A 24,310-nucleotide genomic window follows, 5' to 3' on the forward strand; every position below is an offset into this window, starting at 1 on the left:
CTTATCATGTAATTGTTATTGGTAAGCCTCCCTCGCCTTGCTCCAGTACCTTCAGATCTCGACGATAGCCGGCGATCAGTCATCAGTGTACAACAAGGAAAATCATCACGAAAATCATGCAACTACGGTGCCATGAGAGATAAAATGGAGCCAAATAAATGTGCATCTAGCGCTTTTTGGTTAGCAGCAATGCGTAAGCCTTTGCCTACATACTTCCCACCACGTGAGATTAAGCATTATTTTCGTCCGGATAATGCGCCAAGCAACCAATTACAGAATGTCATGCAAGGACTGTCCTCCGATGCGACTCATAGGATTTACCGATCCTTGCCCAACCCCTCAGCGCAACATCGCAGCACGAATCCAATACTTTTAGAACAGTTTCCCAATACATGATTTACTCATTCAGCCCATCGTCTTGTTTTAAAGGGAAAGCGACGCGCGTCGTGACGCCATTTTATGGAGCACTAGCGGCTGCCTTGGCCATATAAGCGCTTCAGGGTCATGGCGCAAACGAGATTTGAACCCGGGCCCCACGTGGAGGCCCAAAGCGTTGACCACGCGGCCATTACGCCAGTCTTCTGTCTCCCCCTCCCCCTGAAAACGCGGTAAGACCACCATCAGGCAAAGTCATGTGGTCAAACGCGATAGCGGCCAATAACACAGTTCTACCCACTGACAACGAGAGTGCATGCGACTGTAGCAGAACTTAATGATTGTGGAACACGAAATGCATTTTGTATGAACTAGACGTAAACCAACGTGCGAACGCAAACGAACATTGATTTGGAATCAGAATAAAAACACATGGCCACACGACCGCAAATTATATAGTGGCAACCTCGAAAGTTGAGGAAAGTTGGCGACTTCAGGCCATATCAAAGCAGAGTCACCAAGACACAAGTTCAGGTTCGATCCCCCTGTGTCCGTGGCACTGGGAAGTCGGCTCTTATGCGCGTTGCTGACTGGCGAGAAAGTCTCGTAAACTTCGCATTCGAAAGCTCAGCCTGCTAGCGAGCTCTGAACACAAGGCACGGGTGTTACCACGAAACTTCCGTGCTGGGTGAATGCATTTCAAATCATGCTCGATAGAGCGTATCAATAAACTCTCCCCTGTCCCAGGAAGCTGTTGATACATTGATAACGAAAAGTGAAAGCATCCTGCATGAGTGTCGCCAACCACGCCGTATTGAAGAGGATCAAGACCAAATGTGAGCATGTGCCGTCACTACGACTGTTTGGAAACACGTGTACATGCTCGCATAACACTTGCTGGCATCAGACAACATACACGATTTGGCCGTTCTAGCTTATTTGAACTAAAAAAGGCCTACAGTGTAGTGGTAGTTTCATTATGAAATCAGTTTGGTCGATAGCGTTTCAGCAGAAGGCAAAGTATAAAGGTGGAAATCATTTCAGGCATGGTGGTTCAGCGTTCAGCAGGCTACAGTTCTGCTTCTTAGAGCCATGACGCTTTGTTCACTCAGAGAAGAATAATATAAGGAAGCTTAATTATAGGCTAAGTCCCTTATTTGTTGGCGTGTGAAAAAACGCATAAACTGATTCGGGTATTGTTATGCAGACGTTGAAAATGACTTGCCACCTCTGATCAGCAAGGCGGATCAGCGATTCTGCCGCCTTCCCCTTTACGGTGTTTCATGGCTTTTGTAGGAATGACGATTCGTGCCACCCTTTTAACGTTTCTGGAACATTTGCATCACCAACTTTTCAGAAGCTTATTGAATTCTGTTTTTCATCGGCGCTATTCTCGCTGGCCTTCGCCGTCCTCGCTGCAGTGGCGCCGTGACCTCGTTAACTATAGTCTGATCTCTCGCCGCCAGATGTCTCAGCCTTCGAACACTGGAGGGCCTTCTAGAGCCTTTACCTGCCGCAATCGTCATCCCTCGATTGGCACAGGCAGAAGGAGGGGAGGGGGAGGGTCAAGGGCGCGTGTCCCTCTCAGGACATACGATTAATAGCTCGATTTGAGGGCCCCAAGAGCCCAAAAGGCCGGACGAAGGTATTATTCAGTTGCCGTGCCCGTAGGGTCTGGCACTTCAGTGCCATCCAGAGGGCTCTGCGCGCTGGTCAGGAGCCGCCTGAGTAGACAAGGGTCTTTGTGTCGGCTAGGCACGACCAATAACGCACAGTCGGCCCCACGCCGGCATGGGCCTGGGGGTGCATTTCCAAAGCGGAGACAAGGCACGGGCCAGCGATTTATATTGGTAGGGGTCCCAGCATCTGTCAGCGGACCCCCACAGCGCCTTATAAGGGGATCTGTGTTGGAAAAGGGTCCGAGTTGGTTAGATATAGTGTTTAAAGTGGCCCCAAGAGCCTGGGGGGCCTGCCGAGACGGACGATTAGTGGCCCGAATTGGGGCTTAAACGCACGAGGGGCCGGTCGGGTCTTATTCAGGGGGCTCCAGCCCGCGGGAACGGGACCTAAAATAACATTCAGGGGACCCTTTGCGCCGATCGCGGACCCACTGAGTCGATATGGGTCCTTATCCCGGGGCCAGCGATTTATACTGGTCAGCCCCTGTATCTGTTCGGGGTTCGTGGTGCGTATAAGATAGTCCTTTATTCGTAGAAGGCCCCGAATCGACCAAGAGCAGTGGTCGATGAGACCCGAAAGGGGACCGGGTGGCCCAATGTAATCGAAGAGGCAAGGGGTCGGTTGGAGAGCATGGGGGCCCGAGGGGCTGCTGTGGGCCACATAATGAATCGCGACCTACGACGGTCGTAACGTGAAATGTTTGGAGGTCCTCTTGCCCCACTTTAGGACCCCCTGAGACAATGCGGATGTCTCAGTCGACCAGTGACCACGAACACCGACCAGTTGGCTCGCTGTCAGCCTGAACCATAGGGCCCATTTTCCAAGCAGAAGCAAGATTGGGGCCATGACTTGCATTGGTCTAGATCCCTGAAACAGTGGTTGAGGCTCCTGTGTCGGTCAGGGCCCAAAGTGCCTAACAGAAGGTTATGTGTCGGCTAGAGGCCCCAAGTCGGTCACGGGCTTTGTTTGAGGAAGTCCGAAGAGGGGCCGAAATGCCCTTCGTTACCAAAGATCGAGGGCCCAATTAGAAGGCTGCAGGTCCCGAAATGCTGACTGTAGGTCACAGTAACGACCCCCGTCCGTAGGGCCGTGATCTCAAATGTCAGTAATATGGCCTCTTGTACCGATTGAGGATCCCTGAGACAGAGCGTCCCTTTATTTCGGCCAGAGATCACGAACAACGAACAGTCAGCTCCGCGTTGGTCCGAGCTCTGGGGACCCATTTCCCAAGCAGGGATAAGGCCGGGCCGCCATTTGCATTGATCGGGGCCCCTGCAACAATACGAGGCTTCTGTATCGGTCAGAGGCCCAGTACCTAGCAGGGTGTTCTGCGTCAATAAAGGGCCTAGCGTTGGTCAGGGGAACATTAGGTCAACAAGGATGTGGACGGGACCTGGGTGACAGGTGACCTCTGACAATGAATGGGAACGCTATCACATATGATGCGTATTCACACTGAGACGATGGAAGGGCTTTGTGCTAGTTCGGGCCCCCAAACGATGGGCCTTCCATCCCAATTCCAGCATGGACTCGTCAAGCAGGAATGGAGTGTGCACACCAATTATTGAACCACTTGTGGCGATCAAGGATGTTGTTGCGTCAGTGAGGGCTCCTACGTCGATCCGAGGTCAACTGCGCGTGTCAGAAGGCCTTTCGCGTCAGAAAGGGGCCAATGTGCTATGATGTATCCCTCTAGGGGCCTCCGGATCGACCTGGGGATCCCGCACCGTGTCACCAAAATGACAGCCGAAACACGCTCTACTGTGGAGTGGAATAACCATTCAGCTCCTGACCGGGAACAATTGTGCATCCCTCAGTCTTATACTCAAGATACCACCTTGTGCGAAAAGAAATAAGGGGTTTCATTGGTGTTGAAGAAGGTGGATCTAAATTAATTCATAAACGAGCGAGGTCATCCCCTTTTTACCTGAGAACGGTCATTCTCTCGCAGAATCGATTAATGAGACAAATTACGATAAAAGACTTGAGTCTGCGCGCCCGAAAACTCGGCGGCACGGACAGCGATGGTCTGGGTTGCAGTTTCCGTGAAGCTGAACGGCGTTGGCAGCTGCGAGTATCACCACGCGTCTCGCGCGAGAACGGCTGTTATGAAATAATAGTTCCGAGTGTCTTTCAAATTTAATTAATACCGTTTAGAAACGGGACTGGGCCTATCTTTTTTACAACGTTGAGGCTGCCCCCTGCGCAGATGAACAATTACAGAAACACGAATAATAGAGATTCTGCCTTTACCTTTCCAGTCCCACCACCAGATTCCAGCCAGCACCACTTGGCGGTGCTGTAAATGCCAATCCGTTCTTAACATTAATCTAAAAATTGCACCGATAAGATATACGTCCAGCTGCCCTTTAACTGCAAGAATTCATGCCCCACAGCGTTTAAAGGCACTTCTGTCAGACTCGTCATCATGCTCGTCCATCTGTCGGTCATAACTTAATATAAGCAACAGGGCCGACGCTGTGCGGCATACGGAGACTGCAACGCTTGGCATCGAAGTTTTCATCACCAAGATTTGCGGGCGCGCATGTCCAAAATGGCGTATATAGTTTGCGTTACTGATCGATTCAGACCGAATGTTTATCATTTCCAGACAATCATGGCTTGGCTAGGTTAACACAGATTGTTGACCCATTTCGATGTTTAACTTACCTTTGCGGGGCCCCTAGATCTATGTAGTACCCCAACTAAATTTCCGACGAAGCTTCTGAGTTTTATTGGTTTAAAAAAGCCCGATGGACCATTGTGAGGTGGATGTGGCTGGCGGTTTATTTCATGCGATCGTTTAACGTATGATTTTCCAGTTTATTGACCATAAGATTAAGTCAGAATTTTTATCGCGGTGGCTTTTAGCTTTTATTACAGTTATACAAGAAAAAAGTGGAGAAATTCAATGCAAAGGGCTATAACAATCGCTGGTATATCCTGCGATTTTTTCGGAGGGAGGGGCTTACGCTCAGAGAGACTTTTGTCAACCCCGTCCCCCCCTGCCAAGGCTCTGGTTGCGTACCTGCATCCCTCCTAAGTCAATGGCGCAGGCAGAGGGTCTTATGGTTCCCTTGACCCGCCGAAATGTTTAAAGGGGCCCACTCAGGCTTAGAAATTATCGTTACATTTCTTGACCCTGCAACAGCTCACGAAATGTCTGCAGGTAACACGGATGCAGGACACTGCGTGAGCTCAGGAGGGGAAAGCACGGAGCCGGGAACAGCGGGCAGCGGTAAGGAATGCAATAATCCCAGCCGAAGCTCATCTGACAGAGACAACGCCGGACTGCAGCGTGTCGGGCCGGACGGCTCCGCAGACGCGTCGCATAGCCGACGGGGCTTGGCCCAGGCACTGTGTCCGTACCCCGGACTCGCCAACTCGCCAACTCGCCGTGGAGGTCTGAGAGAACACGGGCCGCATACTGTATCGACTGTAATGGGTCAGGCCGGCGACCCGACCCCGACACGGGTCACGTGGTCGCGGACCAATCGCCGTACGCCACGCAGGGCTGTTCGCCGGCGCGACACCCCGGGCAAGGTGACCCGAGCCGGCGGCCCGGACCGGCCCGGACTGAACCGGGCCGGCCAGGCCGGCCAGCCCAGCATCCGGCAAGGGAGTGCACCACCAATACAAACAGCTGCACGCAGGGATCGGTACAGACCCCCTTACATATTCATACAAATCACCGCTCCAGCCGGCACAAGCATTGAGTTATACGCTGTAAGGCGGGGGGAAGCGGGCATCAAGTGTTGAGTGATACGCTATCAGGGATCGACCGAATGACATTGAAACGAGCACCCAACGCTCCCCTCCCCTCCAAAAAAAACGATCCACCCCCTCCACCCCCCCCCCCCCCCCATCATCCTTGGGCAGCTTTGAATGTTCATTACGTCTTAAGACGTGTGTCGTCGTCTTATGACGTGTATTGTGCTGTGACGTAGAAGGATCGGTAGTCCCAAGCCAACGCGTAGCTTTCTTTAGCCCGCAACACGCGGTTGACTCTTCTTTGCCAACACGGGGTGTTGGCAGCCCATGCTCTTGAATACTTATCTGAATGAGACAAGACAATGCACTCTAGTTTCCGAGAGGGGGAAAGTGTGCAAAAGCAAATATGATATCTTAGCAGCTTACTGACCAGTCATGAAACCCAAAAGTTTGGAGTAAATCTCCCATTTGGATGCAATTTGTGAAAACTTTGAGAAAATCGCCGCGTATCTTCCAAGCAAGGGCTGTCCGTTAACACCATGGTGACCGGTGGCATTATCTGAGATCACTAGTGACAGATCAAATCGCAAACTTTGTATCATTGGCAAAATTATCGTGGAAATATGCCGGTTAGTTTCCTGGCATGAGATTGTTTTTAAGCTGCAATACCACGTTAAAGCAATTATTTTATCTGTAAGCTGACCAAAGTTCTACATTTCGATAGAACAGGGATAATCGCGCATTTCAAATTGGAAGTTAATGCACTAACTATGCCCCTGAAACATGTTTCAATGTCATCAGTGTTACACTCTCTCAGCAATAGGGCGCCAAAGGCACGAAATTTTGCGTTCTGATTTTTTTGTTTTTGCCTGTAGCTTGGCTTAAGACCACCAAAATTTATTAATCTGCAGTAAATAGCATACGGCAAGTCTATTGGTGAAGGTTTTGGAGAGCTTAGTCCGCCATTTTCTGAGAATGGAATGATCAGCAAACGCCATGGATACATTGGGCCAGTTCACGACCTTCGACTTCGAACTCAGACATGAAACTGAAAACCCAGCAGTAAACTGGCCCCGCGGAATCCACTGGTGTATAGTTTAGACTGCGCGTGTACACCCTCCAAAACGGAGGGCGGTTACGCACCGGGCTTATACACCCTTTAAAACAGAGGGTGATTACGCACCGGGCTTATACACCCTCCAAAGTGGAGGGTGGCTACGCACCGGGCTTATGCACCCTCCAAAAACCTTTCAGATGGTTATGCGAGTCAAGCATACGCGGATTGCCAACCTTAAAGAGAAAGTAAGTGCAAATATGCAGAATCCCGTGCGAAAAATCGGCTCTATGCGTGAAAGGCATCAAACGATCACGAAATACATCAACTCATTATGAACCAGTCCTATTCTGATCACAAATTTTTGGCCGCCGGGCCCGCATCTCCGGTGGATGGGTGGTTAGCATGCTAGTCTCGCGCGCGGTAAGCCCGGGCTCGAATCTCCATGGCGGCCGCTGTTAACTGGGGGCATCATGGTCTCTCGGCGTGGAATAATGATGCCAACTCTCTTCACTCCTAAGCGGGATGAATTTTAATTTGGACTTTTCATACCGGACAGCAGCCTAGTTTCTAATGGCAGAGGGAGGACTAAAGATGAAGAGGACTCCGTCCCTCCTGATGGAGGGAGATAGAGATAATGATATCCCGTGAAGGTTGACCGTAAATCTAAATGTGGCCAGCAACTTGTGTAAACATTAATTGGAAATGTGTAATGTATAAACACTATGTGTAATGTAATGTGTAAAATGTGTAAACATCAGTGAAAACTTAGGTGCATACGACCCTTCCGAGCTTAAAGATCATTCCGTTCCAGCCCGGGGTGTCTACTAGCTGCCATTCTGGCGACATGGAGGCGGGTTCGCCTGACGAGTTCGTCCGGATGTCCTCACAGATGTACGTCCTACACTGGTGCCCTCCCTGGCGCGGAAGGCCCTTTGGCGCCTTCTGGCCGAGACAGTTGACCTGGAACAGGCGCAAGAGTTTTCATTGGGGCAACAATACCTCTGATAACCGCAGGTGATCCAATAACTGGCACAGAGACCCATGTTTAGCTAACGGACCCTTGACTAAAATTGAGTGAAGAGCCCCGCAAGGGCCCCGGGTCACCTCTGGCCGACTCGGGACTCCTTCCGTCACAGGACCCCCTGTTGGACACTCTGGGGGCCTGACCGTCAAAGTACCACTCATTGTTGTAGGGACTCCGACCAATGCAAATCGCGGGCCTCGGCCTCGTTCCTGCTAGAGAAATGGGGCCCCAGGGCTCAGAACAACATGGAGTCAAGTATTCGGCGTAGTGGTTTCCGGCCGAAATAGGTCCTTGCTTTGTCCCAGGGGTCCACAATCGGCGAACGAAGCATACTGGCTGACATTTGGGTCCACAGCCATACGGGCCAGGATGACCTGCAGTCTTTCGACCCCTACGGCCAATCAGCCTTCCCACCGGCCCGTTCATTGTCAGTTTTGAAGGGCACATTGGTCTATCTTCGGGCACCCTTGCACACTTCCTGACCAACTCGGCGGCCCTTGTCAACACCGTACTTCCGGTTAGGCGCTGTATGCCCCCGGCCGACCCAGGGGCCCCTCATTGGCTCGGGGTGCGCTGGCCAATGTAAATCGCGGGTCCTGACCTTGTCCCTGCTTGGGGAATGGACTCCCAGGCCCAGGCCGGGGCCTAATCGGTGCAACAGGCCCTCTGGCTGGTATTTGAATGTCCGACCCGCGCCCCCTCAATGGCCTTTAGCCAGCCCTTCGGGTCCCCTATCGGATTTACGATGCTCCCATTTGAGATTTCGTCGTGGTCACCTGAATGACACTTCAGGCTTAGGATCAATCACTTTCTCCCCACGACAGTCCGACATCAAGGGCAAACTGAGTTCGGGGAGGGCCAAAAAGGTGGAAAATAACAAAAGCATCCCCCAAAACGTACGGTTACAAGCATGGGTGGATCCAGAGAGGGGGACCACGGGCATGCCCCTCCCCCTTGGGCCCCGAAGGGGCCCATTGGCTCGGGGGGCCCATAGACGGCCGAAAAGGCGCAATATTTTTCAACACAAAACGCAACAAAAATGGGTGTCTCTGGACTTTCAGGCCACCAAGAACAGTTGTAAGCGAAAGTGGAGGGCTTATGAGAAGTCCCAAAAGTTACTCAATGATTGGAAAACTTGTGAACTGGAAATTTTGGGACCCATGACACCGGCTAGGGCCCATGCTGTTTCCGGGGGACCTATATGCCCCTTGCAGACTCATTTCAGTCGTTTAGGGGCATTCCACGTTGTCCTTCATTGCTTTGCATTTGCTCAGAGGGCCCCGCGACGTTGTTGGGGCCCTTCCTGTTAGCGTGCCGGGGAACTCTTGTCAATCAAGGGCCCTTCCACAGATTATTTCCATTCGCCAGAAAGGCTCTGTTAGCGGTAGCCAAAATCCCATACTTTAGCCTGCCGGGGTATTCTCGGTTGCTCAGGAGCCCTTTACGTGGGTATTGGTTAACCTACCGACACACTTGCGATATGCCCATGGGTCCTCTACATCGGTCTAGGGCGTTTCCATTTCTCTGTTACTTGCTTCGGGCCCTACACTCGTGTCGGGGCCCATCTAATGGCCTGCTTGTGCTCACTCAGTTGTTCGGGGACCGTCTACACTGGGTTTTTTGGTACTTCTTTTCTAAATGGGGAGCCTACGTTTTCTGGGGGCGGGGGGGGGGGGGCTATCTGATAACCTGTTCGGGCACATTCGATCGTTCGGGGGCCCTCTATATTGGGCCTTAGGCAAGTGCTATTTGAATGGGACCCCACGAACTTGTAGGCGGCCCCCTCTGTTCGCCTCCTCGGCCACACTAGATTGCTGGTGGGTCCTGCACATTGGTTCTCGATGTTTGTATTTAGGGCCCTCTGCCCGTGTCGGGGTCATCTGATAAACTGTTCGGGTACACTTCATTTTTCAGGGCCCTCCGCATGACGTTTTAGGTACTTCTCATTTGAATGGAGGGCCTTAAGCTGCTGTCGGGGCCCCCATCTGAGATAAGTTGCTCGGGCCCATTCGATCGTGGGGGACCTCCACGTCTGGTTTTGGGTACTTCCTTTTCCAATGAAGTGCCCTCCGCTCTTTTCGAGGGCCCTATCTGTTGACCTGCTCTGGCGCAAGCGGTTATTCGGGGCTTTCTACATGGTGCCGTGGGTAATTCCCTCTTGAACGGAAGGCCCTACGCTCTTGCCGGAGCCCCATCTGTTAACCTGCCCGGGCACTCGAATATCCGCGGGCCCTCCCGTTGTGTCTTGGGTACTTCCGATCTGAATGGAGGGACCTACACACTTGTCGGGGACTCCATCTGTTCGTCGCTTCGGCCACACTGGATTGTTCGGGGGCCCTATATACTGTGTCTTGGCGTTTGAATTTCTGGGTCACCTGATAATCTGCTCGGGTATACTCCATGTTTCGGGGCCCTCAGCACTGGGTTTTGAGTACTTCTTAATTGAATGAAGGCCCCTGCGCTCTTGTCGGGCTCCTGTTACGCTACTCGGACACATTCAATCATTCTGGGGCCATTTACTTAGGATCTTCAGTGCTTCCCATTGGAATGGGGTGCCTTACGCTCTTGTTGGCGGCCCTATTCGTTAACCTGCTCGGGCACACTCGATCATTCGGGGGCCCTCTACATTGGGTCTTTGGTGTTTCCTAGATGAATGGAGGGCCCTACGCTTTTGACCGGGCCCTATATGTTTACTTGCTCTGTTGCACTGGATCATTCGAGGGTCCTCTGTATTGGGTCTTGAATTCTTTCTATTTGAATGGAGGGCCACAAGCTCTTGACGGGGGCCCTATGTGTTAACCTGTCCTGGCGCACTCGATCGTTCAGAGCCCTGCACATTGCGTCGTGAGTATTTCTTATTTGAATGGATGGCCTTATGTTGTTAGCGGGCCCATTTATTCAGCTGCTCGGGCCGGTGGCGGACGCAGAGGGTCGGAGAGAGGGGGAGGGGGAGGCATAGGACCATGTCCCATGTCCCATGCCGAAGAAGCCTAAAGGCTCCGAAAGGGCCCATAAACGGCCGGACGGACAGTTTCCTTACAACAAAAGCACAGCAAAATTGGATGCATTTGGGCCTACAGATTACCAAGAACCAATGCTAGCAAAAGTAAAAAGTTCATAAGTAAACGAAGTTCATTCTTCCCTGAGTGAGAGAGTGTTGCTTGGGAAAACTTTTGGGACTCATTACGCTGTCTAGAGGCATATGCTGCTGGCTGCCTGTCCCTATATGTCCACTTCCTGCGTCATCTGAGCGCTAAGGAGTTTTCCACGTTACCCTCGATCTCTTCCCATTTTTTGGTAGGGCCCAATGTGCTGCTGGGACGCTATCTGCCTCCATGCTTGAGCACTGTTGATCAATCGGGTTTTCCTTCACGGATTCTTCCCATTCGCCCGAAAGGCTACATACACTTTTTCCGGGGCCGCATATGCCAGAGTGCACTAAGTTGCTCAAGGGCTCTTCATATAAATATCAGGTACTTTCTTCTTGCTTGAAGGGTCTTGTGCCGTTGCTAGGGCTCTTATAAGGTACGACACGGAGACGCTCGGTGCTCAGGGGCCCCCTACTTTGATCGATGGTTCTCTTCCTTTGGTCTCATTTGCGGCTGACTTTTCACTCTTATCGCGACTCGTGCTGTAAACCTGTCCGTGTACTCTTGATTGCACAGGGGTATTAATTAATAGTCTTGAATAATTCCCCTTTGCTCTGAAGGTCCTGTGTTATGACCGGGGCTTCGTAGGTCAGTCTGTCGAGACACTACCGATCGTTTACGGGCCCACTACGTTGGTCTTGAGTTATTTTTGCTTGGTCTGAGGACCCTATACTTGTAGACGGGAACCACTGTGCTGGTCTGCGGCACCCATGACCGCTCAGGTTCCGTCCCTTTTGGCCTTGGTGCCTTTGCCTTTTAGCAGCAGTTAAATACGCGCCGATGAATTTTTACGCGCAATTGCTGAACGTAATTATTCATGCCTCCGCCGTCGTATGCGTCATTTCCACTGGCTATTCAGTGTGCCACACTTATGTGGACTTGCCGTCAACCTTCACGGAGCCTCAATAACTCTGTAGAGTGTGGACTCCGTCCCCCTAGCATTAAAAACTGCGGTGATGTCCGATATGAAAATCTCTACTTAGAATTCATTCCGCTTAGAATTGAAGCGAGTTGGTATCATCACGCCGCGTCGATAGACCACAAAGCCACTCATTTCGCAGCGGCTGTCGTCGAGATTCGAACCGCGTGCGAGACCAGCACGCTGACCATTCATCCATTGGAGACGCGGCCACGGCGGCCGAAAATTTGTGATGATAATATAAATGGTTCAGAGTGAGTTGATGGATTTTGTGATCCTTTGATGCCTATCACGCATAGAACCGACTTTTCACACGGGATTCTGCATTTCCGCACTTTCTTCCATCCAAGGCTGCCAATCCGCGTATGCTTGACGCATACAGCCATCTGAAAGTTTTTTGGAGGGTGTGTAAGCCCGTTGCGTAACCGCCCTCTGTTTTGGAGGGTGTATAAGCCCGGTGTGTGACCGTCCTCCGTTTTGGAGGTTGTATACGCACTGCCTATATTTTATTGATATCATTTGTGCTTTCGGAGCATGGGGCTGTCTGCATTTTCCATAACTTGCATGGAAAAGGACTACAGAAATTTGCAGGTTTTCAAAATTCCTGCTGTGATTTCAGATACGTGATTAAAAAATGGTACAAAATCGCAGTTGAAGCTCCGATTAATAAATATTTTGTTTCATTATTTCGGTGTTATTCTGGGCACGAGATTCCAGCCGCCCATACCAGCGAAATAGACGCACTCGTCACACAAAACCTTGTATTTCGATTGCCTTGTTCAGAGTTCAGTGGTCGATGACCCACCATATCTTCACGAACGGCGGCGGCAATTTATCCGTAGTAAGTAATAAGTGTTGGTCGCTACTGCTTATTATGACATGTTATCAATATTGAATAATCATCCAACTTTTCTGCTGAATTTTGAGCCTGTGTGGCCTGAGTCGTCTCCTTTTGTCGCCTCACGAAGGCTCGCAACCCCGTAAGCTAGATGGTCGCTAGACGGCATATTCGTTGCGGATAGCCGAGTCGGTACGCACTCAATTCTCATGGTCATGGAGATTGTGCTTGTCAAGTATGAATTATGCAAAGGTCTTAAGATAATACGTTTCAGCTTGTTCCCCTTTTTCCCATTTTTTGCCCAGTTTCTTGGCTTATGCTGTACCTTTTCATTGTAGTATGCTTGAAATCTGTAGAACATGTCTTCTTGAAGGTGGATGCCACTTTGACATACTTTCATTACCGCATTATGATATTCCATAGTGCGACAATGCAGCACATGACATGGAGGTGACAAGTGTTCAAATTGTGTCAAATTTGTTGAATGCTTACTATTCTTTTTAAGCAGGATTTTCTGTTCATATTAGTGGAGGCAAGACTGAAGTATTTATTTGCAGGCACAGCCCCATAGGATCATGCAGCACACTTTCAAGTGTAAATAAAATTTGCTATAGGGACCATATGATCTTTCTAGTCAGCTTGGTCCTAGGCCCACATCATCAAAGAAAATGTATTTATTGCTCCTTTTTATACCTTGTTAGGCATATTGTCTTGTCTGGGTTGTTGGCTGTGCAATCTTGTTACATTGGTCATTTCTTGTCAGGCAGGTAGGTATGCAGGCTACAGACACAACTTATGAATTCATTAAGACAAAATACCAAATTGTTCCCACAGCCCTGTGAATTTTGATCAAATTTTTGGTCCAATCATCAATTGTCTAGCAAAAACCTCTTGACTCAGGCGCAGGCCATAACTTTTGGGTCTCCTTCCTTGGCATGCTACATATGAAAAAAATACTCAGCATTGAAAGGTAAACAGCAATCTTTTATAGTTGTGACCATCATGTTGACCTGACTCATTGTACCCTTATCAATTATCTGGCAAAATTATATTATATTGGTACCCAGGTCACTGAGTTTAATTAAGGTAAATACTTATTCTTAGCAGTATTTCAAAGCTAAGATCATGCCAAAGAAGTATGATGTTAAAATTTTGAAAATTGGTGCCCTGTTTTCAAGCACTGATAATGGTCACAACATACAACATAGACTCAGTTGGCTGTTTTATCATAAATGACATCAAAAGTAGTCATGGGTATTTTATATCATTCATCAGTTATCTTTTACTGTACTCATAGGTAGCATAGAAGTTTGCAAAGCTAAAGGACAGATAGCTGTTTTCAGTTATTTCTGTGTAGTCAATGGCCATAAGGCCAATGCTGGCTTCTCCGAGGGGTTTGGGCTTAGCCTCTCCCTTCCCACCTCGTCTAACCAGCTCCTATACCCTTGGGCAGTGGCATATTGGATGCCTATGAAGATCTGTATTGCTGTGTGTGCAATAGCAATGCAAAAGCTGTGACTTCCCATGCCTTAGCTGTTAGGCATGCTGCACTTTTCTAATTGTGTGAATTATTTCATCAGTATGCTCACAAAATAGATACACTAAGCAACAAGCACAGATGGTTGCAGAAGAGCTGCAAGGCACTGCTGTAACTGCTGTATCGCTTTGTGGCAGCTTTTCTGATGAAAATATTGCTCTGAAAAGTAACCAGTGAACAGTAGCAGCTTGCTTTAATTGGACAATAATAACTGCTAGTTTTATATTCTGAGGATACAGGATACCTATGAAACATTGAGTACATTTCTTGATTTTAGGTTTTTTTCTTGTTGTATCTGTGTCCATTTCACTTATTTTAGCCTTTTGTCTGATTTCAGATGCCATTTTTACATATTATTATAGTCAATGTCTGTCTTGGGCATTTTTATGATGGGTAAATGTGCATGATTAGGTGGCAACTCATACCAGCAATCACCGTCATTTTGTTGACGATGCTTTCGTGAGAAGCTACATTCTGTTCCCCTTTTCCAGTTATTCATTTGTTTGGTTTGTTTGCCTTGTTTTATTCAAGTTTCATTCTTGTATGAAAATTTTAGGCAGGTAGTTACGATGCGTAAGACGTAAGTTGATGCAGTCAACTTTGCAGCTTTGCATGCAGTCAAGTTTACAAATTTCACTGACTCATCACAGAAATGAGAGTGAAGGGGTCACCAGCTGTGAATCCTGGGTGCATCACCCAGCCCACTTGTGCTCAGATGTGCCAGTTTTGTATTTCATGACACACTGCTGTCAGCAGCTGAGTATGCTTGGGAAATGATCTTAATAAAAGATGCTCTTCTCTGATTTTGAGCATGGCTGTCTGTTTATCACTGTATTCAATAATATTTGTAACTGGATGTGATGAAATGAAACAAAGCATGAGCACGTCCTGAAGTATTCATGCTGTCGCTTTTGGATGCTTGGAATCCCGGCCTAAACTGCATTGGCCATGTGCTAGCATGTGCCTGAAAGGGATGCAATATGTCATTTGACTGCACTGGCGTGTAAGGTGACCCAGCGAAGCCTGATCGTACCGATTCTCTTGGTCAAAGGTTTAAACAAAAATTGATGTGTGTCACTGACATCGGTGCTTCATGTTAGCCAATAGCCTGAGGATTATTTAATGTTGAATGTTATGCGATGGCAGCATTACCAACAGCGGAAGTTGGGTTAGTTCTCTGAGTTGTTTCTACAGCGAGTGCTGCGTGTTGACCGGCCGCTCGCTTGACTGGGCTAAGCTGGGGGCGTGCGGAGCTGTCGCTCTGTGTGCCCTCGGACCGGTGGAACGGTTTCCTAGCTGCGCGAGGGGTCACAGGTGGGGCACGAACGCGAACGGTTTTCAGCGCCTCACAGAGGTGAGCTGTCTCGTCGGCGCTTGTGGAGAGAGGGGTCTCGCCACGAGCTACCGAGCATCCACACCTTCTCTGTTAAAAATCAGGCTTTTTTGGAGGATTGGTAAAAGAGAAAGCACATTTACATGGAGGAAAATGCATAACATGGTTGTCGTCCGGAAATGTTCGTGTTGTGTCTTCTATTTGACTATCCTGCTCCATTTTCCCATTGTCGTGTAAGCATGGTAACTCCTGCAAAATAACCTGTAGAATAAACCCATTCGATCAGCTTGAAATTCCGCTGGAAGACCTGACCCACACACCGATTTTGGCCACGTTCTGGCCACGACGGGCCCACTGTGCGGCGTCGCCTCCACCTTCACGCGCACCTATCGATTTCTGCCGTTCCCGTGCCGGGCGGCCCGACTTATCTGGCGATGCCGCGTACCGAGCGCGTCGGTCGCCGCGGCCACAGTGAGCGGCAGTGGCGGCGTGGCGCCGGCCGCCCGCCCAAGTGTGGCCTGAGCTGGCCTGGCTTACGGGCTGGCCCTGCCGGGGGAGGGGCGGGACCGGCCGCAGCGCCGCGCGAGGGCTGATCGCTCCCGAGGTGCGCACCACCGACCCGCCGCCGGCACGTGGCGCTGACGGACCATGTCGAGGTTTCTGTTCGGCTACACGCGCGCCCGCCGGTCGCTAGCATGACACCGTGTAGTGTGTGGCGTGCGCTGTCACGAGGCCAAGGCGCTTGGTGAATCCCTGAGAAGCCGCCTGGGAGGCTTGTTCTTCTAGCGTGCAAGGCTGCTCACGGCTTATCTGTTTTAGCAGTTGTGCCGTCCTGCATGTGCTTGACTGTTGTTCCAGAATTTTGTGTGACAAATGCGTGTTGGAGTTGCCGCTCATTTCTGTACCCTCCGTAACAACATAATCGGTTTGACTTCACCAGTGGCACTTCACCAACAGGTGGTTCTCGCTGTGCTGCCAGGCGGCGTCTGCGGCTGGGCACTGCTGTGGTTACCGAAGTTTCCCGTCCATCTGAATCCGTCTCTAAGTCCGTCGGAATCCTGATATAACTTTTATTGAATCCTGATAACCTAATTTATCATTCGAGTGTAAGTTACATTTTCGTTACTGTGATGTTGTTGTCGGTGTGCGTGACTTCTCCGCCACTCGGCCTGACGGTTAGTGACATCATTGTGACGTACTTCATGGGGAGACCCGTCGTCAGCTCTGCCTGTAACCTGTGTATGACGTCACTCTCACGTGTCTGGCGGATGTTCTCCCACCGCGAGCCCCGTCTGCGAGCCGTGGCAGCGTGTGTCGCGTGTCGGACGTGTGACGTCACCGTCGCGTGCCTGCCGCAGGTGCTCTCCCGCCGTGAGCCCTGGCTGCGCTGGCCGCTCTCGCCACCCTGGATTCGGATCCAGGCCTGGGCTGGAAGGCAGCGCCGGGGCCGGAGGCGGTGCACCCCGGCCCGGGCACGCCCGGTTACGGCGCCGGCCTGGGCGGGCCGCAGTTTGTGCCGGCCGGGCCGGGCACGCCGCACTCGCAGAACAGCTTCACGCCGCCGGCCGTGCCGCCGCACTTCGCCAGCCCGGGCCACCCGGCGCCGGGCACGCCGTTCGCGGCGTCGCCGGTGCCGGCCGGCGGCCCGTCGCCGTACCCGACGCCGCCGGCCAGCGGGCCGCCGGCGTTCCCGGCCGTGTCGACGCCGGGGCCGCACCCGGGCGCGTTCAGCGGGCCGGCCGGCCTGCTGCACGGGCCGCCGATGGGCGGGCCGTTCGCACCGCTCGGGCCGCCGCACGGACCGCACCACCCGGCCTTCGGCGGACCGTTCCCGCCGCACGGCGGGCCGCCGTTCGGCCCGCAGCACATGGGCGGCCCCATGCACGGCCCCGGCGGCCCCATGGGGCCCGGCCACATGGGCCCTGGACACATGGGGCCCGACCGCATGGACCACGGGTGAGCAGACGGGCAGCGGCGGGGGGAGGGGGGACTCGGGCTGGTGAATCGGCCGGGTGGTTGACGTTGGTAGCGGCGGTGGCGGCGGCCGCGACTAACCTCGGGTCGTGTCAGCTGACCAGCTGTCTGGCCCTCTGTGGGTCCCGGCGCGTGAGAGTCCGGTGCCTCACCGTGCTCTCGCTACTGCGTCCCATCCCTTGTCATTCGCTGTAGTCACATCGGCTTTATGTGCATGGTGAGAGCTCCGGGATGGGAGAATTCCATTTGTATCCGCTCTGCAACGGAATCATGCGGTGTCACGTAAGGTACCCCGACTGCATGGGGCGCGGATATTGCTCGTTGGCCACGGGTATGAAACGTTGTAAATGAAGAAGCATGAGAGTGTGGTTACGATGCGAGCATTACTATTCATAGTCTTTTCCCACGGAAACCATGTTTGCGCTCATCCCGTTTGCCGCGTTTGCATATAAACCTTCCTGACACCGCGCGTTTGACACTCGTAAAGCGAGGCCGTCCTTCGGTTACAGACGACACACGCCCTACTTCAACCAGCCCGACTACAGGATCCACGAGCTGAACAAGCGGCTACAGCAGAAGTCTGAGGTAACGGCCGGGCCGGCTCGCGCCGCCACGCTGAGTGGCGCGTCTGCGGGTCGTCGCGCTGCTGAGCGGGTCAGGTCGCGTCCGACATCGGACTGCTCGGAGCCGCACGAGGCGCGGACCGGCGGCTCCACACGCGCTGCACGTGCGGAGCCTTTTGCGGCGGTCTGCACTGGTCGCGTATGGACTGGTCGGCTCCATCTGGGCTGGTGTCGTCTCCAGATCGCGCTGGGTGTATCTGTCGTCGTGGCCACCGCTTTGTCCTCTGCCCGTGTACTAGTGTATATATGTACGTGACGTGCCAGTCTGTGCGCTGGGATTTGGCCCGGGTTTTGCCGTTTCGGTGTTCTTAGTACCAAACACACCCGTTCCCCGAGGGGATACTTCGTTCTCCGCGAGGTCCTAAGTAACAACAACATTTCCAACCTACGAGACTTGCTGGGCTCCAGGACCAGGGCGTGCGAGCGATTGCGTAACTCTGACATCTTCCGTTTCAGGACAGCGACAGCCTGTGGTGGGACGCCTTCGCCACCGAGTTCTTCGAGGACGATGCCCACGCTCACCCTCACGTTCTGTTTGGAGGATGGACCCAAACGATACAGTACGTCGCGCGCCGGCCGGCTGCCAGCGTTTGTCCATTAGCCATGGGACGGGCTACAGGCCTTCGCCGGGCCTACCTTGCCGATGCGCTGTTGTCAGCAGCACTGGACAGGCAGTGCGCCTGTGAAATTGGGTTAGATCCAGTGTGCTCGGGGCACCCTCTCCTGATTTCTCTCACTCATCGGCAAAGCCGCCGCTAGCTTCGTCACGTGCTGGGCGTCAGCTCCTCCGCTGGTAATGGCCGCCGTCCGGTTGGGGCGGCCGCCGTTCGGGGCGCCTATCAGCAGGTCTCCGAAGGAGCGGACCAGAGTGCGGGCTGGGCTGGCTGGCGTGCCGCGCGTCCGCCGCCGCTCGGGGGCGCCTATCAGCAGGTCTCCGGAGGAGCGGACCAGAGTGTGGGGCTGGCTGGCTGGCTGGCTGGCGTGCAGCGCGTCCGCCGCCGCTCGGGGCGCCTGTCAGCAGGTCTCCGGAGGAGCGGACCAGAGTGCGGGCTGGCTGGCTGGCGTGCCCGCGCGTCCGCCACCGCTCGGGGCGCCTGTCAGCAGGTCTCCGGAGCAGCGGACCGGAGTGCGGGGCTGGCTGGCGTGCTGCGCGTCCGCCGCCGTCTGACCGCTGACCGCGCCTGCGCCGCAGCCATCGGCCCGCACGCTCATCCCGCGCTACTTTCGGAGCCATCTTCGAGGGCGGCGTGACGGAGCTGTACTTCAGCCTGCGCCACCCCAAGGAGTCGTTCCACACCACCAGCATCACGCTCGACTGCGACCAGGCCACCATGGTTACCCACCACGGCAAGCCGCTGCTGGCCAAGGTGAGACGCGCGCCGGCGTCCTCTGGCGGTGACGGGGCGCGGTCGCCACATGGTGCGCGGTGAAGTGTTGGATGGCGTGACTCACTGTGAAGATGACCCATTACTTCGGCCATCTGATGTCAGTCAAGGAATGACATGTGGTGTGCTCTAAGAACTGTCTTGATCCGGTCTGTGCAGGCAATAGATTCTGGTACTTTGTTATGGGCTCGTCTGCACTTTGCGGGCATCTTTTGATGAATTATGAACACGCTGGGGTCCATGTTAGGACTGGTCTTTTGGCTTAAAGTAACGGCTAGCTGAGTCTGTCCCCTGATGATCACTGGCTTTGCCCCGCCGGAGGAAGTCGCCGCCGTTCTCGCATAGCCCTGCGCCGTGGGCCGCTGCTCGCCGCGCGCTGTCGTCCGTCCGCCGGCCTCACCTGTCTACGCAGCCGGCGTGGTGTGGGCCCGGGCTGTGGGCCGGCCACAGACCTCTGCTGGCGGCTGTGCGGCGGGCTGTGTCGACGGGCTGTCCGAGCCGGACGACCGCGCCATCTGCGGCGGTCTCCCACCCTCTCACCCCCCCCCCCCCCCCCCTCTCTCGCTCAGGTGTGCACCGAGGGCCGCTTCATCGTCGAGTTCACCTTCGACGACCTGATGCGCATCAAGTCCGTGGCACTTCGCCACGCGCGGCGTCAAGGAGCTGATCCCGCGCTCGGTGCTAGCGCTGCACGCGCAGCAGGACCCCGGCCTGGCCGAGGCAGCTCGGCAAGAACATCACTCGCCAGGGCCTGACCAACGTCACGCTCAACTACCTGCGGGTTAGTGGACGGTCGCCCGTCTGTAGGCCATCAGCGGACCGTCGCTTGTCTCTGGACCGTCAGTGGGCGGTCGCGTGTCTGTGAGCGGTCAGTGAACGGTCGCCTGCCTGTGAACGGCAAGTGAACGGTCGCCTGTCTGTGGGCGATCAGTGGACGGTCGCCTGTCTGTGGGCCGTCAGTGGACGGTCGCCTGTCTGTGGGCCGTCAGTGGACGGTCGCCTGTCTTTGAGCGGTCAGTGGACGTTCGCCTGCCGGACGGTCGTCGACTGACGGGCTGTGAACCGCGGGGGCGTTGTCTGGCGCCGGCTTACCCAGTGCTGTGCATCGCATGCGACTCCTCGCAGTGCGGGGCGGGGCGCAGTACTGCTGTGTGTCGTCCTGTCGTCGAAGCAGCTGACGCCGCTTGTGCTCCACCGGCAGCTATGCGTCATCCCTGGAGCCGATGCAGGAGCTGATGACGCGCCACAAGGCGTCCTCGCTCCAGCCCGCGCGACGCCTCAAGACCACGCTCTTCCAGAGTGGCAGCGGATGGTTGGCTCCGCCAGGTCGGTGGGCATGAGGTGGGGAGGCGGCGCGTCTCCCCTTTCTCCCCCCGGGGTCTGCGGGTCCAGCTACTCCAAAACCACCCTCGCTTAAAAACTGGCTCAGGTGTCGCCACCCTGGTGGCGACGATGGAGGGTGCCGGTTAGTGCCGCCGGGGCCAGCCTTCCGGGGAAATGTATCGTTGTTTGTGCTGGTATTGGGGGGGGCTCGTCGCGCACCTGCCGGGGATATATAACGGGGGTTTCCGAAAGCAGGTTTGGTTTCATGTCAGCGCTAGGTAACATAAAAGCTCAAACAGTTGGGGCAGTGGCACCGCCAGGCCAGACCTCGTCGTGGCCGGAGCTGGCGCGTCTCGGCACTGTGACCAGATGGCGTCATCTAATCTCCAGTGTTTTTCGAGGCGGGCAGAGACGCGGCGCGCGCATGGCTAGCGGTTTATGCTTTGCTTTCCCGGACTAATCAGCTGTACACAGGCGGCGTGTGGAGGTTGACGACGTGCTGAGCTCTAATAGTCAACGACACCAAACGGCCAGTTTAGCTGAGAGCTGTCTCAAGGGGCTTTAGAGCACGGATGGCACGCTTGCACCAGGTTAGCCGGACCGGGTGGTTGAAATATGCTTGATTAAGTTTTCGAGAACAGCGCAAACAGTTTGCTACCGGACAGCTGAGCGTGTAGAGATTGAAAACGTGTGAAATATTATCAAGTTAAACAAATGTTTCAAGGCGATCAGACGATTGTTTAGGTTTGTGTCTTGTGCCAAGCTGTATTACTAAGGCGCAAGTTTCAACTCACTAGATGCTAAGTCTTGCTTTAACAATGGCCCCGCGGAGTGTCGAGCGGTGTGTCATCTGGTGAACTCCACTCGGACCGATATTGTATCTGGAGAATGGCCCGTCGGTGTTGGCGGTAGGTAATATTTGGAACTTGAACATCATTCAGGCGTCTCGCCACGGCCGGTTGCATAACGGGAGTTCTCCATAACGATTTGGATTCTGCGCGTTCGGCGACTTTCGTGGCGGTTCTCAGCGGCCAAGCCTGTGCCCAAGGACCAGCGAGTAGTTAAGTAGCATTTCTAGGAGCTTTGGTTGCAGCTTGCTCAGGCCTTCGGCACCTGATCAAGGAATAGGATCGTCGCTTTAGCCATCAATATTATATTTACGGGAGGGCTCACAGCCTCTGTAAGGTGCTCCGCAGGCAACAAACAATCCTAGGATTGGAATAGAGGCACAATAGGACTGAGAACGAAGCAATATGACGTTTGTAACCATACAGTTGCATTGGAGATTAATGGTGTTGGTTCTGATATGATCCTTTCGACCCAGCTATGCGATGAGTGACGGTTTTTGCGGTTGTATGCTCACCATAAGCCAGCAGGGGGGCTAACAGAAGACAACATTAAACCAGCCACTGTCGCCCGCAGAACGAGATACGCACGTTTCGTTTTTGAAATCCTGTGGCAGGCCTCTAGCCGGGTGATGGGGCGGGGGGCGCTGACCAAATTTGCGACTATTGAAAGGCTCCATCCCTGCGTTGTTTTGTTCGTTTTCTTTTGTTTCTTCGTTTTATCTTATCTTCCATGCCGATTTTGCTACGGCCCCGGCGCTAAGCCCGTGGGGCCATTTTACGATTTTCTTGTCATACGTGCCTGTTGGTGGCGTCGCTTGCCTGGCCACTGTCCATTTACTGGCTCGGCTCCGCCAGCGTGCGGGCCGTGTGCAGCGACCAGTTATGTGGTCAGAGTAAGGTGGGGCCGGACAGAGGTGGCGCTCTCTCCCGAGAGGCGGCCGTGGTGACGACCGCTTGAGGTCGACCGAGTGAGCCAGCCGCCGGCTGTATTAGGACCGCTCTCGCATATGTGGCCGCTGCTGGGTGTTCATGCGGCGGTTTTGGTTGCCGTTTTGTTTCGCTTTATTGATTTGCTCTTTTGTGTTTCGCCGTTTAGGTGGGCCAAACCACCCCCATAGCAAACCGGAAGGTATGTTGGGCTACTAAGCGCTGCCACGCGCTCGGCACAGGCACTAACCGCATGGGTGGAGGCACGGGCACGCGGAGCTCTGCGCGCCGGCGCTGCACGGCAGCGGCAGCGGCAGCGGCAGCTGGCCCCGCCCACACTGCTGGCTGCACAGCCGGGCCGGTGGCACTCGCCGTTCTGCATGAACCGATTCCTGTTGTGTTTTGCTGTTTCCGTGTGTTGCTGCGTTGTTACGCGCGCGCATGGGGAATAACGGTGGACTCGCGCGAACTGTCGTGCGTCAGGTTAGCGTGTCGCGGTGAACTGTGATTTGGCCAGACTCAGACCCCAGCCGTCAGCCCATGCTGGCGGTCGGTACTGCTGAGACCTGGCCTGGGAGCACCAGGGGAACCACGAGGGCTAATTTGAACTGCATTACCGACTTGATTAACATCATCTGTATCTGATTCAATATTGTCTCTGGTTTGTGCCGGCGGGGTTCGGTCCGTTTATTCCACTCAATTTTGCGTAATTTGTGCGGCGCCCAAGTCACCTACGGTAGCATGTACACCGAACACAGTGATCCCAGAACCGGACCAGAACGGTACCGCCAGCTTTCATCCCACAGCCAAGAACCTCGTCCCCATCCGCGTTGACCATCCTCCACCACCGAACCAGACACTGGCCGTCCCTGTCGCCGCGCTGACACCAGCCCCTCTTTCTCGCGTGTCCCCCATCCGGAGCCCGGCTGACGCCCCCCGTCCCCGGCCCGCAGAGAATCAGCGTCCGCCCAGCAAGCGGCGAAAACGGAAGGGCGCGGCGGGCGCGGCAGGCGCAGCCGCCGCCACCAAGAAGGGCCGACCGCCCTTCAACCTAGCCGGACAAGTCAGTGTAAGGCTCCCGCTCGTGGCTCGGCACCGTTCCGACCTCGTGTGTCGGAGATTTTCTATTCTGTTCGGGGCTTGGGTTTGTTGTGATGGAGCGTTGCTTGCGAGGATTCACTGTTCTGTTTTTAGTTAGGTTCTTTCGCTTATCTGGTTTTGCTCTTTTTGGTTAGCCTTAGATGGGCGCCTTTTTGTTTTCTCTTCCGTTCTTGGTCATAGTTGAGTTTTTATAGCAAGTCCGTTTTCTGTCATGGGTAGCCGGACGCTGATCCCTCGTTGCCTCTGTACATCACCTCCTGTATGCCGGGGGTCACGGCATCACTGGCAGTGGTGATGATGACGTGATAGGACGTTATGATTCATGAGGGGGCAGGTGGCCGGCGGTCATGACTGATTCCCTCGATGACGATGACTGGGATGCTGCTGGTCTTGATGGGTCGGGCCTTCGCTGATGGTCGCTGTCCGATGATGACGATGATGCCTCAGGATGTGATGGTGGTGGGCGAGCCGTCGCTGATGGGCGGCGAGTTCGGGGACGAAGACGA

The 24,310-nt window shown here is 53.8% G+C and overlaps 1 protein-coding gene and 1 long non-coding RNA gene across 3 annotated transcripts; both read left to right on the forward strand.

Moving 5' to 3' along the window:
* Positions 1 to 17,385: 17,385 nt before the first annotated feature.
* On the forward strand, positions 17,386 to 20,945 carry LOC119109975 (LIM domain-binding protein 2-like). Its single transcript, XM_037233721.1, has 6 exons — positions 17,386 to 17,579; positions 18,107 to 18,182; positions 18,677 to 18,780; positions 19,413 to 19,587; positions 20,175 to 20,233; positions 20,807 to 20,945. Exons 1-6 carry the CDS (start codon positions 17,386 to 17,388, stop codon positions 20,943 to 20,945), a joined length of 747 nt encoding a protein of 248 aa, XP_037089616.1.
* A 1,735-nt stretch (positions 20,946 to 22,680) lies between these two features.
* On the forward strand, positions 22,681 to 24,263 carry LOC119110638 (uncharacterized). Of its 2 annotated transcripts, none has more exons than XR_005095524.1 (3): positions 22,681 to 22,905; positions 23,657 to 23,766; positions 24,252 to 24,263. It is a non-coding gene; the product is annotated as an uncharacterized LOC119110638 (long non-coding RNA). The 2 variants fall into 2 exon arrangements; XR_005095523.1 differs by having other exon boundaries at positions 23,657 to 23,772; positions 24,252 to 24,261.
* Positions 24,264 to 24,310: the final 47 nt, after the last annotated feature.

Source organism: Pollicipes pollicipes, unplaced genomic scaffold (genome assembly GCF_011947565.3).
Source record: "Pollicipes pollicipes isolate AB1234 unplaced genomic scaffold, Ppol_2.1 Scaffold_7231;HRSCAF=8579_pilon_pilon_pilon, whole genome shotgun sequence".
In the NCBI taxonomy this organism is placed as follows: domain Eukaryota; kingdom Metazoa; phylum Arthropoda; class Thecostraca; order Pollicipedomorpha; family Pollicipedidae; genus Pollicipes; species Pollicipes pollicipes.

Excerpts from the sequence above, each read along its gene's own strand:
- LOC119109975 (XM_037233721.1), top strand. The coding sequence starts at position 17,386 with ATGGGCGGGCCGTTCGCACCGCTCGGGCCGCCGCACGGACCGCACCAC. Across the intron at positions 18,781-19,412 it reads GGATGGACCCAAACGATACA|CCATCGGCCCGCACGCTCAT; the intron begins GTACGTCGCGCG and ends CCTGCGCCGCAG. Across the intron at positions 19,588-20,174 it reads GCAAGCCGCTGCTGGCCAAG|GTGTGCACCGAGGGCCGCTT; the intron begins GTGAGACGCGCG and ends TCTCTCGCTCAG.